The sequence below is a fragment of the Gallinula chloropus genome, assembly GCF_964237585.1.
Source record: "Gallinula chloropus genome assembly, chromosome: 10".
Classification (NCBI taxonomy): Eukaryota; Metazoa; Chordata; class Aves; order Gruiformes; family Rallidae; genus Gallinula; species Gallinula chloropus.
This window is the reverse complement of record NC_140095.1, coordinates 9,777,786-9,792,430: the sequence shown is the minus strand read 5'-3', so window position 1 is coordinate 9,792,430 and position 14,645 is coordinate 9,777,786. Positions and strand designations below refer to the sequence as shown.

Sequence of the window (14,645 nt, the reverse complement as noted above, 5' to 3'; positions counted from 1 at the left end):
AACAACCCCCAAAGTCATAATCTGAGGGAGTTACGATGTAATACGGGGGCTTCTTGTAAACCGAATCCCACTTTGGTACGTACGCACAAGACTTGACCATAGTCCCTTGGTACAACCACTGCCACCACCAAGGCAATGCATTTTTGAATGTGTCTGTACCTCTTCACTCCTTGAAGCCCTCGTTGTGACATGAAGTTTGATTTTGTGAATGCACCAACTGCATCCAAACGGCCAACTTTTTTATGTAAGGCAGATTTTGTTGCTTGGGGGGAGGAGGGAGAGTTCTTAGAAAAACATCCTGACAGCTATGGATACCAAAAAAATATAATCCTCCTTCTTTTGCTTTATCCCCCTTCAAGGCCTGAGTGTCGGGAATATGTTCTATGTCTTTTCTGATGATGGGATCACAGTCCTTCAGCCAAACGAATGTGAAATCCGGAGACACATCAGGCCCGAGGAGAGGATTTTCACAAGTTATGTAAGTCCTAAACAGGCAGCTACAGCCAACAGCAGGAAAAGTGCCTCTTAATCCCTTCAAAGGTGGTTGTTGCTAAAGGACCTGTTTGGCACAGTGGTGCTGGGGCTTGGTGGGCTTCATGTGGCATCCCTGAGGTATATCATCTTCTCCTCTTGAAAATTCAGGGAGCCACGTGTGTTGTAAGACTGACACGGGGGATTACTGACACGCTGCAGAGAGTTTGACTAGTTACACTGCAAAAATGTAAGCAAAGACTTTCCCTTCTCCTGTCTGGCCTGTTTACATATCCATGCACAAAAGTTGTAACCAGGCTGTGAGGAAAGTCCAAAAATCAATAGAAGAAAAACACACACATCACTCACTGATGGTCATTGGTGGCTTTTTTACTGGTGGCTCTGTAGGCAAAGGAGTGAGCTGCTCTGTTTCTGCCCTTCAGGAATAGTTCCCCTGGTTAAATCACAGCAGGGAAAGTGAGGAAGAACGCACAAAATATAGTTGTGCCATCCTAGTCCTCTGTATCTTCAGAGACCCACACTGTCCTTGTTTGCTGTCCAGGATTTTCTGCCAGCACTGAGTTTACCTAACCCTTGTTTTATGAAATCACAAGCAGAATTTGTTCAGGTGTCAGTGAACATCAAGCACTGGCTCGTACACAGTGGAGCTCAGCATGGCAAGTGGGATAACACGTGCCTGGAGGCCCTGAGAGGTTGATGTTTTCAGTGACCCGTGTTGTGTACTCTTCCGTAGTAACACACATCATATACAAGCTCATGGAACTATCAAATGTCATAAAAAACAGGTGCTGAAATACATCCAGAAGCACTTTCTAGTCACTCCTTTAGTCAGGGTTGGGGTTTCTTTTAATGGCTCAATTTATGGGGGAAGCTGGGAATGCGGCTCCCTTCTGAAGAAAAGGGCTCAGCCTTGCTTCCAGTTTGGGAAGGGATAAAAGGGGAGAATGGCTATCATGGGCTCTGCAGGCCATGGGTCAGGCTCTTCCATGGGTCAGGATCTTCTTGTGGGTCTCCATTGCTGTGGTCTTTAAATCTCAGTAAATTTGTGGTTGATGCTGGGGGTTTTTTCCACTGAATTTTTATATACCATGGTAGAAATCTAGATGGCTGTTTACCTCAAGTCCGGTCCTTAGCATGGGCTTGATATTGTTAAGCCACACTTGAGCTGTTGCTACTCAGAGTTCTTGTGTTTCTTTTCCAAAGAGCTGTAAATATTGAAGAGGTGGTTCTGTAAGAAACAGCTTGAAAAGAACAAAGGAGAGAGGGCACTTAAGGAAATAATGTCAGCACAGTGGTGGGCATGAAAGGGATTTTTCACGTCATTACTCGGCTGCCTTTCGGAGAGACCTCTGAGGGTTTCCTACAGATATCACAGGGCCTTTTGTCTCCGGACAGGGAGGCTTGACTTCTCTTTTTTCCCCTCCCTTTTCCCTTTCAGTACTCTGAGTGTTTGCCACATAGACAGTGGCACCAGCCTGCAACTTTAGGGCTTCTACAACAAAGATTTCTTTATTTGCTGTTAGAGAGCACAAAAGAAGATGAGCAGCTACAGCAGAAAGGCCAGTGACCTTTCCCTGCTCCTCTTGGCTTGGGTGGATGCTGTGTTGTGAGAGCCCAAGCCGAGGATGAGGAGGGCAGTTTGGAGGCTGTCAGGCGCTTGGCTATGTGAACAGCTGCAGGAAGCCTCAGTCTGGGCTTTTGTAGCACATTTTAGCTTGCAGCAGCATACACCCCCAGCCCAGGGAAAGGAAACACAGTCGAGTTGAATCTTGTATCTTCAGCCCTTAAACGTTGTCTCCACCAAGGTGGTGGGCTGCTTAGAGGTGACATCTTTTTATCCATAACCATCGCTGTGATATGGACCTGGTGCTGGCATTGCTTTTGGTTGTACCTCCTCTTTCCCCAACAAGCTCTGCTGTTCTGATTGCCATCCCTGTCGGGATTCTGTGATGTATTTGAAGTGACCCGGCTGCTGTATTGACAAAATTTAAAACAAACAGTTGTGCTCACTGAAATATATATGTATTCATTTAGTTTTACCCTTATTTCCACACCCCAGCCTGCTCTTGCTCTAGTGCTCTTTCACATAAAGCAGCTTGACAGAAGGAAAAGCAATGAAGAGCAGTCAGCGTGCAGAGGCTTGATGGTGAGAACACGTGTGACTTTAAACTAAAGTCCCACTGAACTCCCACTATAGCTAACACCAAATTTGCACGGGACTCACTGAGTAGAGGGTGAGAGAGAAAATTATCACATTGGGCAGTTGGGAACAGGATTTGGTTCAAAGCATCAGGATTTGGTTCCTTTGGGACTGGAGACAGCTCTGTGTTGGAGGAATAGACTGCAGGACCCTACTTGGTTTTGCTTCTGTTTCCCTGAGCACAAGCACCTCAGAGGAAGATTTTATGAAAAATATTAAGCTGTGATTCAATTAATGTAAAACTCTGGTTTTTTTCAAAGCACAGAGTGGTATTTCTATTCCTAATAAATGCTGACAGCACTGAAAGTCTTGATGAACCACCATCTACTTCAAAAGATAGATCCATAGCCTGTGTGGTGATTTAAATTCAATGTGAATTTGCAGGAGGTCCAGATATTTAATGTCACTGGGTAGAGCCAGGCTGCAGAGTACTACCTGATAAAATAATTACTTCATGTTTTCCAGGAAAGAAAGGGGAAAAAAGTTATCTTAATGGAATCCCCATGGAATTTTTTTCTGTGATTTTCAGGGCTAAGCTTCTTGCTGCTCCAGGCCCTGAACCTGTAGAAATTAAACCTTTTTTCCTCTTCTTTTTTATTTTTTTCCCCCTTCAGGAAGAGATCTGTCCTAGAGTGGAAGGTGAAGACACTCAGTCCTGCCTCTGGGCTTCAGCGGTCAATGTCAGAGACAAGTACATTTATGTGACGCAGCCTAAGCAGAACAGAGTCGTGATAATTGATATCCAGACTCAGAAAGCCGTGCAGGTACTTCCAAGGGGAATGATTAATTCAGGGATGGCAAAAGACTTCGATACGGGACCAAAAAAGTAGATATGTTGCCAGAGGATCTGTTTACATCACTAAAAGGCTGGGTCTGTGTTGCCTTCGCCCACAGGGTCACACTGTTGGTAACCTCACTGGCTGCTGGTCCCCTGGTTGGTTTGAAGGGTGATCCCCCCAGTTGATCGTGCAGAGCTGCACAAAGGGGTGTAACAGGGGTACGTGGGAACACCCGCAGTAACCTAACGCAGTATTTGTCGTGTGTGTTTGGGACACTGTGTCAATGCCTGTCTCTCTCTTATTTTTTAAGTCCTTGGATGTTGACCCCTTACCAACCAAATTACATTACGACAAGTCCCACGACCAGGTGTGGGTGCTCAGCTGGGGTGACATGCGCAAGTCCTCACCAACGCTGCAGGTGAGTCCATATCATCTGAGCCTTCACCCTTCCTTGGCTTGGCATCATCAGTAGCAAGCTGGTGACTGGTTGGTTGCAGGTAATTAACAGCATTTAATGGTCTGGATATAAAGCTGCTCTTTCATTTGCATATCCAGTGTGTTTTATTCACCCCTCCTCCGTCCATCCTCACATATTTTTCCTGCTGTTTAATTTGGTTTTGAGCGATGCCTGTGCCGTAGGCTGGCAGCAGGGCTGCTTTGTCACCAAGGTCTGCTTTGTTTTAAGGCTGGTGACGGAGCCAAGTGCTGTAAAGTCGTGCAGCAAGGGCTGGCAGCTGACTGCACACAGTGTGAGCCTGTGATGCCCCAAGTCATTTGTGTAGCCCACGCGAGTGGAGCTTCCTTTTAACTCGATTCTGGTCTAAATGCTGTGGGTACCAAGAAGCCACAAAGACCATACTTTCTGCATAGAAAGCTGTTCCTCTTCTCATCAGAGATGTGAGTCAGGCTGAGCAGCACATCCAGGGAGATAAGCCTGAGGTAGGGACTCGGTGTGTTCGCTGCAGAGCTGCAGCGTGCCCTTACCAGGTCTTACAACCATCTGCAAAAATTTCTATCTGCAGAGATTGGGGGCGCTGCTTGTAAAAAGAAGTATTGAAAGGCGAATGCTTGGAGTGCCTCAAGATTCATACCTCTTTTAGGATTACTAGCCTATCACCCTCAGTATGCATTGAGGACAACCACCCTGTACTCCAGTTTGGTAAAAGTCTTTACATCTTCTTATCTTCCACATAGAAGTGCAGGTTTTCTGCCAGTGCACTAAATTGCTACTTACTTTCTTTAAACTGATTTGGTCACTCTGCTCCCACAAACCTTCAGCCTCCTTTCGAGTGGTGGGGAAGGACAATGTGGCAGAATTGTTCCTCTCACAGCAAGATGCAAAAAGGAGCTCACTAGGGCATGGAAAAAATCCCCATTAATGGCAAAAGTAAAACCTCAGGGACAAATTCTGTTACTGGGTCTCAGTGACTCCTCTGGAGGGGTGCCACCAAGGTCCCTGGGGCTCCTCCATGCTCAGCACCGTCAGACCCACCGTGCTACTGGGGCACAGTAACGTACATAGGTTTGGACAGCTGAATTCTGTTTCTGAATCGCCCCCGAGCATCCCCTCTTCTCTTGGCAGTACGGAAACACTAAGTGTAGGCATCTAATTGGGCATTTCCCTGCTGCTGTGTGTCATTCAACGGAGTTGACACCAGAGATGATTTGATCCATCCAGACAGACCCTTCTCTAGTAGTTATTGTCTGGCACTTGCCACCCAACCTTTCTGGAAACGTAGGTGTCCTGCGGATAATCCTACCAGAGACGTTTCCTTCTTAGTCTACATTAAAGGGTTCCCCAACAGGCAGAGAAGAAGGGTGGCTGTGATTTGTGACCAAAAGACCAGCAAATCTGGAGTCAATGAGAGTTGTGTGGTTGCCCAAGGCTTTGCTGGAGATGCTGCCTTGTGAAGGTAGGGCGAGCCATCCCCACCAGCCACATGCTCCACCCGAGACAACGGCTGCAGCCTGCGGACTCCCCATAGTAAGAAACAGACTGGCAACTCAACAGGGGCATCTTAAGGAGAAGACACCAGAAACAAATAGGCAAACGGGCAAATAAATGAAGGTTTCTGAGGCAATGCCGCCAGCTTGGCTTACCTGGGGATAAGCAGCTTCCTGTACAGGGTATAAGGACACAAAATGGGCTCTCTTTACCCTTTCTGACTTAATTTCTTCCATCCAGCTGTGAGAGGTTTCTGTAATTAAAGGAGAGATGGCACAACCATGTGATTATTAAGAAGAACACACCATCTGCACAGTTGGAAACTTGTTATCAGGCTCCAGCTCTCAGATAGTCCTTTCTGTTATCTCTATGAAGTGTGGTTGCACATGTGGAGAGTGAGATTAGCATCAGCAGATCTTTTTTTTTCCAACCTTCTTTCCCAAAAAGTGGGCAGTGACCAAACTGGCAGAGTTCATTCTTCAAACCTGCAGTGGTTAGTTGCAGACTTGCAATAAAATACCATTTTTTGTTTGCTTTTTTTGTTGGTTTTTTGTTTTTTTTCTGTCTCAAAGATGCCACCACAGAGATTGATCTAAATTTCCACTCATTCTTTGGAAGTCAGGGATTTATGAAGCAGCCTGTGCAGCCGACTAATGGGATGCTGTTGTTTAGCCATTACTGGCTTCTGGGAAGCAAACGTCTGGCCTCCTGAAAGCGCTGTGCAGGAGTGGGCATCTTTCTTGAGAAATCTAATTGGAAGAAATCTAAACGGCACCACCTGAACAGCTGTCTGAACTAAACCTTCTAGGGTTTTAGCATTTCCTTAATGAATTATGTAGCTATCAATTCCAAGCAACTACTGTTGCAGCAGAGGTGCAGACCAAAGTTCTCTTGAACTGAGTAAAAAATTTGAGTGTTTAAGGTTTTAACCAATGCAAACTTCTCCCTCCCCTCTCCTGGCATGGTGGAGGAGCTGAGTTTCAGTGGCCATGGAGGTGTGTGCTGTGCTGGAGGACAGCTTAGGGGGGACAGCCAAAGGGCCTTTCTCTGCTCCCCTCTGAATTTTGTACGGTGCAGTTCATGGGTGAACAGTTCTTCTCCTTGGAAGTGATGATTAACTGCTGTGGGTTGGTGTTTGATGCTTCAAGCTGGTAAATTATCGCTGTGCATTTAAGTGAGATTAATAAATGTGACCATGAAATAAATGTTTATTTTAGACAGTGAGGAATAACTTGCTGTGGCCTTAGTGCTGTCATAGTACTTCAGCTCCTGCTGACTGCTCTTTCTCGAGATCTAAGCATCTTATAAACGTGGAGTTGTGTACTTACCTTACAAGTGTCAAGCCTCAAATGCTATTTATTAGCACACCTTTCTCAAGATAGCTACACCAAACAATACTGTGAAGTCATTAATCAGGTTGAATCTGCTACATCCCCAGGAAAAGCCACTCTGTAGTGTGAATGACCATGTAATCTCTATTTACCTTTCTGCCTTACTCCTTGTTTTCCCTGTACTCAACCTTGTGTGTATTTGTTGTAGGTAATCCCAGAGGCGAGCGCAGGGGAGGATCAGCATGTTATCCGCACGCCCTTTGAAGGAGTGGAGGATTTTTTTATACCACCTACAAATCTTATTATTAATCATGTTAGGTAAGGAATGAGCTTAATAAATACCAACAGCAACCATGCTGCTCTCTTCTAGTGAACATCCTTCTAATGATCTCACAGCACTCTACAAATGTGAATGAATGAACTAACTCACAATTAACTGCTCTTAGCACCATTTTCACGTGTGAAATGGAGAAATGATTGAGCAAATTACCAGTATAGACTGGTAATTCAAAGCCCAGCTTGCTCAGCTGTGTCTCCTTGCAGCAAAGTGTGATGCGTTGCCCTGGCTTGTTTGTGCCAGGAATTTGATGGCCAGAAAGTTGACTTCTCTGCATCAAAACTGCTTTGTGGATCTGGGCAGAAACCAAAGTCAAAGATGTATTGCATGAAGTAGTGAAAATGTATTCTGCCTGAAGCATAAAGCTTGGTTCTTCCACGTGTTTCCAGCTTGTTCAGATGTTGGAGGTGTACGGTCTGACCAGAAAAATTGCACTGCATGGTTAAAAAAAAAACCTTCTATGAACCATCAGCTTTGAATGTTAATGTGATGTAGCAGTTAATGAGATTGTATAACTAACATGCTAATAACTTGGAGTGATACTGGCTGCTTCCCAGCAGGCACAGGAATCCTCCCATTAACATTATCAAAATTGATGATTACTGCGCAGCAACTTACCACTGTTCTTACCATGTTGTAACATAACAACTGTTTAACTGTCTTCTGTCTCCAGTATAGATTAACTAAGTTAAACACTCTGAAAAATCATAATCTAACTCCTTACATTTATCCAAGGTTCCCCACAGTGAACACCAGGGGCAGGTGGGGTCACACTTAAGTGGTTATGGGTTGAATCTGAGCCAAAATAAATAACTTTGATTCCTGAATCACAGAATAACAAGACCAACTTCATGGCTGTCATTCTTAATTTTTCCCTACCTCATTTTTCCAGTTTGCTTTCAAAATACCTTTATGACTAATAGTAGTGCAGGAGGTAGAGGGCTCTGCTGAATGTTACAGTCTCAGATGAGGAGGTGTGGTCTGGGTTCAAAGACAGGAAGGTGGAATGATTAGACTTTTTCTGTTGTTTTACTGTGTTTTTGCCTCAGTGTGATTAATTGGCTGTGTACAGATGATGTTCCTTAAGAAATATTAAATGTAGATAATTGCCTTTAGTTTTTTTCCAGGTGCAAAGTAGAGAATGATCTGCCTAATTTCCTATTCCATTTGTTCAGGGCCAAGGCTTTGTCCATTCTCTCTCAGCATAGGAAATAATTGCTCCCAGTCTAATGAGACTTACTGAGATCATGTTCTAAATTCTCCACTCAGAAACAATAAATGGCAATACCAGCTTTTCCCAGGAAGGTGAATATTTAAGCAATCTCTTCTGCGAGCCAAATATATATATATGCAAATGTCCTGCATATGTATTTCAGCTGCCTGTTATTTCAGATGGATATCTAGGAATGTATCCATTTTTATTAGTTCCCAGGGTAGATTGTTGTCTATTAAAAACTCTCTAAGGGCAAGGTTTTCTTTAAGATTCCAGATCACAGATTTCATGCAAGCGCTGCGCCGCTTCTGCAGCTGGGTGAGCACAAAACACATTCTGACCCACTTGTTTAAATTAAAGTTTATGATAAGAACCATTTTTTAACTTTGGGCATTTGGCCAAGTATTAAGGAAGTCTTGGGGAAAAAAAAAATGCTGGAAGTGAAGGCATTTTTTTTTAAAAGTGTACTTAAAATGCATTCATCCAGGAGAAATACAAGTGTCATATCCAATTTCCCCACACACAGTGCACTACAAATCTCCACTGCAGATATTTCCTGAAGTCTCTAATGGATGTGAGTATAATGGGAAAATGAAAGGCTTAGCCTGGTGATTTTCATGGGATCATACACTATGTTGGCTCGTTCTTTAGGAGTGAAATCACTCCTGAGTGTCTCATTGACAGGTGGATTAAGAATGAAGAAATAAACCCAGTGTTTTAAGCAAAATATATGTTATCTGCGTGCAAGCGCGCTGTCCTCTGCATTTCCCAAAGCAATTTTACACCTTTCGGGGAAGAGATGTGAAACTAAGCGCTCACTTCATTTCCTTCTGTCTGCATTGAATGGATGAAAAGATACTGGATGTAAAATTAGTTTTTGTAAGGCAGTATCAGTGACCTGTGAATCCAGGAGAGCACAAACAGGCTGTTGCTACGGTCTCCCTCTCAAATTAAGCAGAAACCTTTCTTGGCTACTCTTGACCTTTTCTTGTCTTCAGCAAAGGTCAGATGTCCTGCAGCATATATCTTTTACAGAACATTTATTCTCTGCTCGCTGCTGTCTGCCCTCTCTTGAGACAGAAAACAAAGACCCCCTTTTCTTCCGTGCGCCTTGGCTGCTTATGTTCCTCGAGAAATGTTTTACACCTTCCCTGGGCTGGTGGGAAGGTGTTTAACACGCTCTACTCTGCACCTCAGCCTTGCCAGCTCCTGCTGTGGTCCCCAGGCACCACAGGTAGCAAAACACATCTCACAGCTGCCTTCTGATGCTACAGCATAGATGAGGCTGGACATGTTCTTCACTCAGTAGTTATACAGTTCAGAGTTGTATGCTTTATCTTGAAGAGTTTTCATAGTCTTCAGTATACATTGAATTATGTCTTTTTAGACCTGAAACAAATTAAATACAAAATTGGTCAATGCTAGCCTGAAAAACCCCAAGCCTTGATAGTATTCCTACTGTAAACTGCTCTTCCCAATAAAAGGTCCTGAAGAGGTTATTCAGATATCCAAGCACATGCTCAAGCTCCCAGGTTCAGGTTGCTAATTTTAACTGAAATACATACCTCCTCTTAGCACATTTCAGAAGCACTAAAACGAGATTTCTTACAGAAAAGAGCCAGCATTATTGCACACGCTTCCAAACCCAACAGGGTAGTTTCCCGGTTCTGCTGACCTGGGTTTTTTCTCAAGCCTGTCGCTGTGTCTCCAGAGATGGCTTCAGTGTCATGTTTTCTATTTCAGGTTTGGCTTCATCTTCAACAGATCGAAATCCGCAGTTCACAAAATTGACCTGGAGACTGTGACCCACATCAAGACTATCAGCTTCAAAAACCAGAGCTGCGTCCCGCAGACAATGGCTTATACCCACCTGGGCGGTTACTTCTTTGTCCAGTGTAGGAGGAATAGGTCAGTGGCTGCATCACCACAGCTCATTATTGACAGTGTGACCGATACCGTCATCGGCCCCAACGGCGACGTGTCGGGCACACCCTACATCTCACCGGATGGACGCTATTTGGTCAGTGCGGATGAAGATAGTGGCAGGATCAAAGTCCAGGCTCTATCTGTCCGGGGGGAAATCAAGTTGATTTATGACTTACAAACAAACATACACGTATCTGATCTGACATTTCAACCCTCTTTCACTGAAGGCAATCAGTACTATATATATGCTACTTCACATTTGCAAACAGATGTGCTTTTTGTAGAGTTGTCAACGGGGAAAATGAATGTACTGAAGAACTTAAAGGACCCTATCACATCCAAAGACTGGCCCTGGAGCAGCTACAACAGAATTATGAAAGACAGTGGATTATTTGGACAGTATCTCATCACACCAGCTAAAGATTCATTGTTTGTTATAAATGGGAGGCAAAATACGTTACGCTGTGAGGTTTCAGGTATAAGGAGGGGCAACACAGTGGTCTGGGTTGGAGAGGTATGAAGGGGCAATAGGAGTAGAGCCTTTGGCAGGCAAGTACCGGTTGGACCTTTACGCTGCAACGAACGAGCGGTGGCGTTGTATATTTTTACACTGGGAAAAAAGACAAAAAAAGAAAAAAAAAAAAGAAAAGAAAAAAAAAACAAACCCTGTATAGGCTTCATGGTACAACACTGGTCTACTTGCAAGTTTTCTAATCTAAGGTATGCTCTGCAAATAGGAAGTGGTTTTGGAGGGGTGTTTTTTTATTTGGGGTTGTGAGAAGAATGCTGGGAAGCAACTAAGATCTCCACTGAGATACTGTATAAGCCACGAAACCTAGTGATTCCCTAGAGCAAAACAGATCTTGAGTTTCCATACTGAGGAGCTTTTATGTAATGTTTGAGCCATCGGTTTTCTTTCCTGTCTACCTTGCCCGTTAGCTGTGCTGACTACCCCACCCCAACACAGAAGGACTACAGAGAAGCAATGATTGCGGTGAAAAAGTCACCTTTGGGTGATGAGGAAAACTAAGCATCAGAGAGCAGTTTTCCAGCCACAGAAACCTAGGAGAGCGATTGAAATGAAAACTGATCGGTTTTTCTCTGCAGGATGGCTTATGGGAGGATTCACAGATGTGATTTCAGGAGGAGGGATGGCAGGAATAGGAACTGTCAGCTCGCTTTCTTTTGCGCTTAATTTTGCTCTTGGTACTACTGAAGGCAACGTTATGAGTCCATCCACCCCCCTCTTCTAATGCATATTTGTGTGATTGTATTTGAGAGATAGAAATATCCAGGCCATTAGAGTGGGTAAAAGTCACAAAACACTAAGGGGGTGTGTGTGTGTGGTGGGGGGTGTCAGAGTTTGTAGACAGATTCTGTTGGAAAGAGGACATTAGTCTTTCAGCAGCTTGTGAGTGCAGTCAGCTTTTGGGCACAATATGCAAAACCTGCTCTTTGGGGGCAGAGAATTAGTTACAGTTATTCCCATAGGAGGAAGCAACCCTTCTAGAAACTGTTGGTTTCTCTCATTAAATATTTAATAGCACTGAAGTCACTTGGTTCTTTGTAAAATAATAGCTACAACAACAGAGGGTATTTTTAATAGAAAACTCACTCATTTTCTAGGCACAGCCTTAATTTGCCTATTTCTTTTCAGACATCCTGGGAAACAGTTTTCTTCATGATTTCTTTTTTTTCCCCTTCCCATTTATAGTACACTTGTTTATAGTCAATTATCTTTTAGTTATGAGCAAAGAGATTGATGCAAAACCAGCTGGATTACCCTAGAACGCAACAGCTGGCATTGAGAAATTTCAGTTGAGTTCCCATAAAAATATAGATCCAGTTTGCACATTTGGAAGATATAAAAACTTTTTCTAGTTGTGTTTCTTTTGTAACTTTATCTGTTGCTTTGAAGTAATCAGGGCGAGAGCAGCTACGGCTTGCAAAGCAGTTGCAAAACAGGTGAGCGCCGCTGCCACCATGAACGGGCACATCCAAGAGGTTGTATCCCAGGAGCTGCTGCAAAAATGTGGTCTTGAGGTGGGTGAGGAGCCTCTCTGAAGGTAAATGTAGGAGTGGCCTTTGGAAAGGCCCAGAGTTTGTATGGAAGCAGCTGCTGAATGAATGCAGCCAGTGCTACGCAGTGGCATGGTGAGTGTTCTCCTCCATGGAGGCTTAAAGTCACCCATTTCACAGCGGGGTTTTCAACGAGGAGGATGCAGGCTAGCACTGGCAATCTTTGCTTTAAATGTTCAAAAGAAAGAGTAGCATTTTAGCATGGCTGTAGACCTGAGGTAATTTAAACCATTTCGGTTCTATAGAGAATATATAAAAATATCTGCTCAGACAGACGAAGAAGGGGAGCTGAATCCTATGAATTCATTAAAGTCCTTGAAATTGCCCTTCAACACCCACATCGGCTGAAACCTCCATCTCTTGTCACTTACGAGCCATAGGGGTTAGAAGAGACTATCCCATTGTTGCAACACCCACATACAAACCAGATTGGCGTAGCCTTCCTTTAGCAATGCATGGTGTCCATGATTTTCCACTCATCTGGTTAGGAAACATACCCGTGTCAAGGAAAGGAGAAGACCAGCTTTGTAAGTACCTTCAAATATGCACAACTCCTTTCTTGAACAAAGCTGTATCCATACATTGCAGTCATCCTCAATGTGTTTTATGAAGGCCAAACACTGCTCTCGTGTTCTCTTTTATGACTTCTTGAATATTTTATTATGCCTATGGTGAGTTTCCCAGTAGAGGCGTTCATTGTGTCATAGATCAAGCAAATATTACTTTTTTAAGAATATTTAAAAAAAAAACCAACAAAAACAACCCTGTATATATCTGTTCAGGTAAATATCCTTGAGGCTGGTTTATATATAGGCTGTGAAAGATGTGTAACAGACCTCACTTCTTCCTGTTTGTTGCAAAATATTGGAATAGCGTTCACTTGAAAACTCCCACTTGAACCTTCCAAAGATGTTCCCTTTCTTCCCTCTTCAGCCCAAGTTCTGGTGATGTGTTTTCTAAATTATCCTAATGGTTATATATCATACTTAGAAAATGGAGTACAACTTAGATTGTCCACACGACTTGTGAACAGTTCCAATGACAGTCAAACCTGACATTAAAGTGCTGCACATTTGTTACTCTGATTTTATTTTTTTTACTACACAGAAATTTTATATATGCTCAAAAAAAAATATGTTTCAACTCGGTTTTGCCTTTCAACCCTTGTCAAAAAGAGACATTTCCTTGTTTGCAGTTTCCTTCCCACTTTCTTCATGTTCTCCACCAATTCACTACTAATTCCTGGCTAATAAATTAATTAATCACAGTGATCAATTGGAATGAATTTAAATTGAATCAATGGCTATTCAGTTATCCCTGTGTCATACATCGGTTGGGCACTTGTACACTAGAATGAGGGGGTAAAAATAGTCCCTGGTTGACAATAAGACTCTAGTCCAACAATCAGATGCATTTGAGAGAAAAAGAAAATTCCTTTAAAAAAAAAAAGGATGAAGCTCATGGTAGTGACACTAAAGAGTCTTGTGGGTCACATCTCCAGTTTGGGAAGCATGGGGCAGGGGGTTATGGGTTGTATTTTCCGTATGTTTGTAGTTCCAAGACCAAAGGGAAAAAGTAATTATTTTTTTAACCAGTTCCCAATACTAACTAAAAAAACCCTAAACATCGTCTCTGCTCTGGTGCTTCTGCCATGCAAATTGCCACTGCCTGGAGGCTTGTTTAATTAAGCACTTCAACATCTAACCCTTGGCAGTCTGTGGAGTCTTTGACACTTGTCCAGAGCCATCAGATAAAGGCGCTAAGCGCAGCAGCCAGCAGAAAGCCAACTGTGTCTAGCAAACAAGACAAGCACTAATCCAAACAAGGAGCTCATCCCAATTTACACTGGTCAGAGCACTGGCATTTCCAGGAGTAAAACACAAATTCCCAGATTAGTGGCAGTCTCTCCCCACAGTTGGATGTTCATGATGCTGTGCTTGGCTCAAAGGCCACGTCCTGCTCTGCTCCATCAGATGCCCAACCCAAGAGCCACAGGCTTTCCAGTTTAACCTCTGACGGGTGGGTGCAACTGGCAGTTCAGCCAGAGTGCAGCATTACCTCAAGGAGGTATTTTTTTCACTGCAAGGGGGTCTTGCGGAGGGTTTGGATTTCTTTAATGTTTTTATTTAAGGCCACAGAAAGCTCCATGCTAATCGACTCCCAGAAACTGGGGGGATGTTTCTGCATAGCGAAGTGTGTAATCTCTGCAGTGGATTTGCAAAGCCTGCCCTGACTGGGGTCAGGCAGGGAGACCAGGCTGGCCTGACCCACCTGTCCTTTCCTTACACAGGTCCAGCTAAGCCAGGACAGAGCAATGAGACATCTGCCAGGTATTTTTAATTT

At 43.7% G+C, this 14,645-nt stretch overlaps 1 protein-coding gene across 1 annotated transcript in view; it reads left to right on the top strand.

Annotated features, from left to right (window-relative positions):
* The window catches only part of FSTL4 (follistatin like 4), a 211,408-nt gene extending 199,770 nt beyond the window's left edge, over positions 1 to 11,638 (top strand). The window contains exons 11-15 of the mRNA XM_084268571.1: positions 360 to 478; positions 3,307 to 3,456; positions 3,782 to 3,889; positions 6,956 to 7,065; positions 10,041 to 11,638. Of these exons, the coding sequence (XP_084124697.1) occupies positions 360 to 478; positions 3,307 to 3,456; positions 3,782 to 3,889; positions 6,956 to 7,065; positions 10,041 to 10,743 (1,190 nt within the window). The 3' untranslated portion in view covers positions 10,744 to 11,638. The remainder of the gene's footprint in view (positions 1 to 359; positions 479 to 3,306; positions 3,457 to 3,781; positions 3,890 to 6,955; positions 7,066 to 10,040) is intronic.
* Positions 11,639 to 14,645: the final 3,007 nt, after the last annotated feature.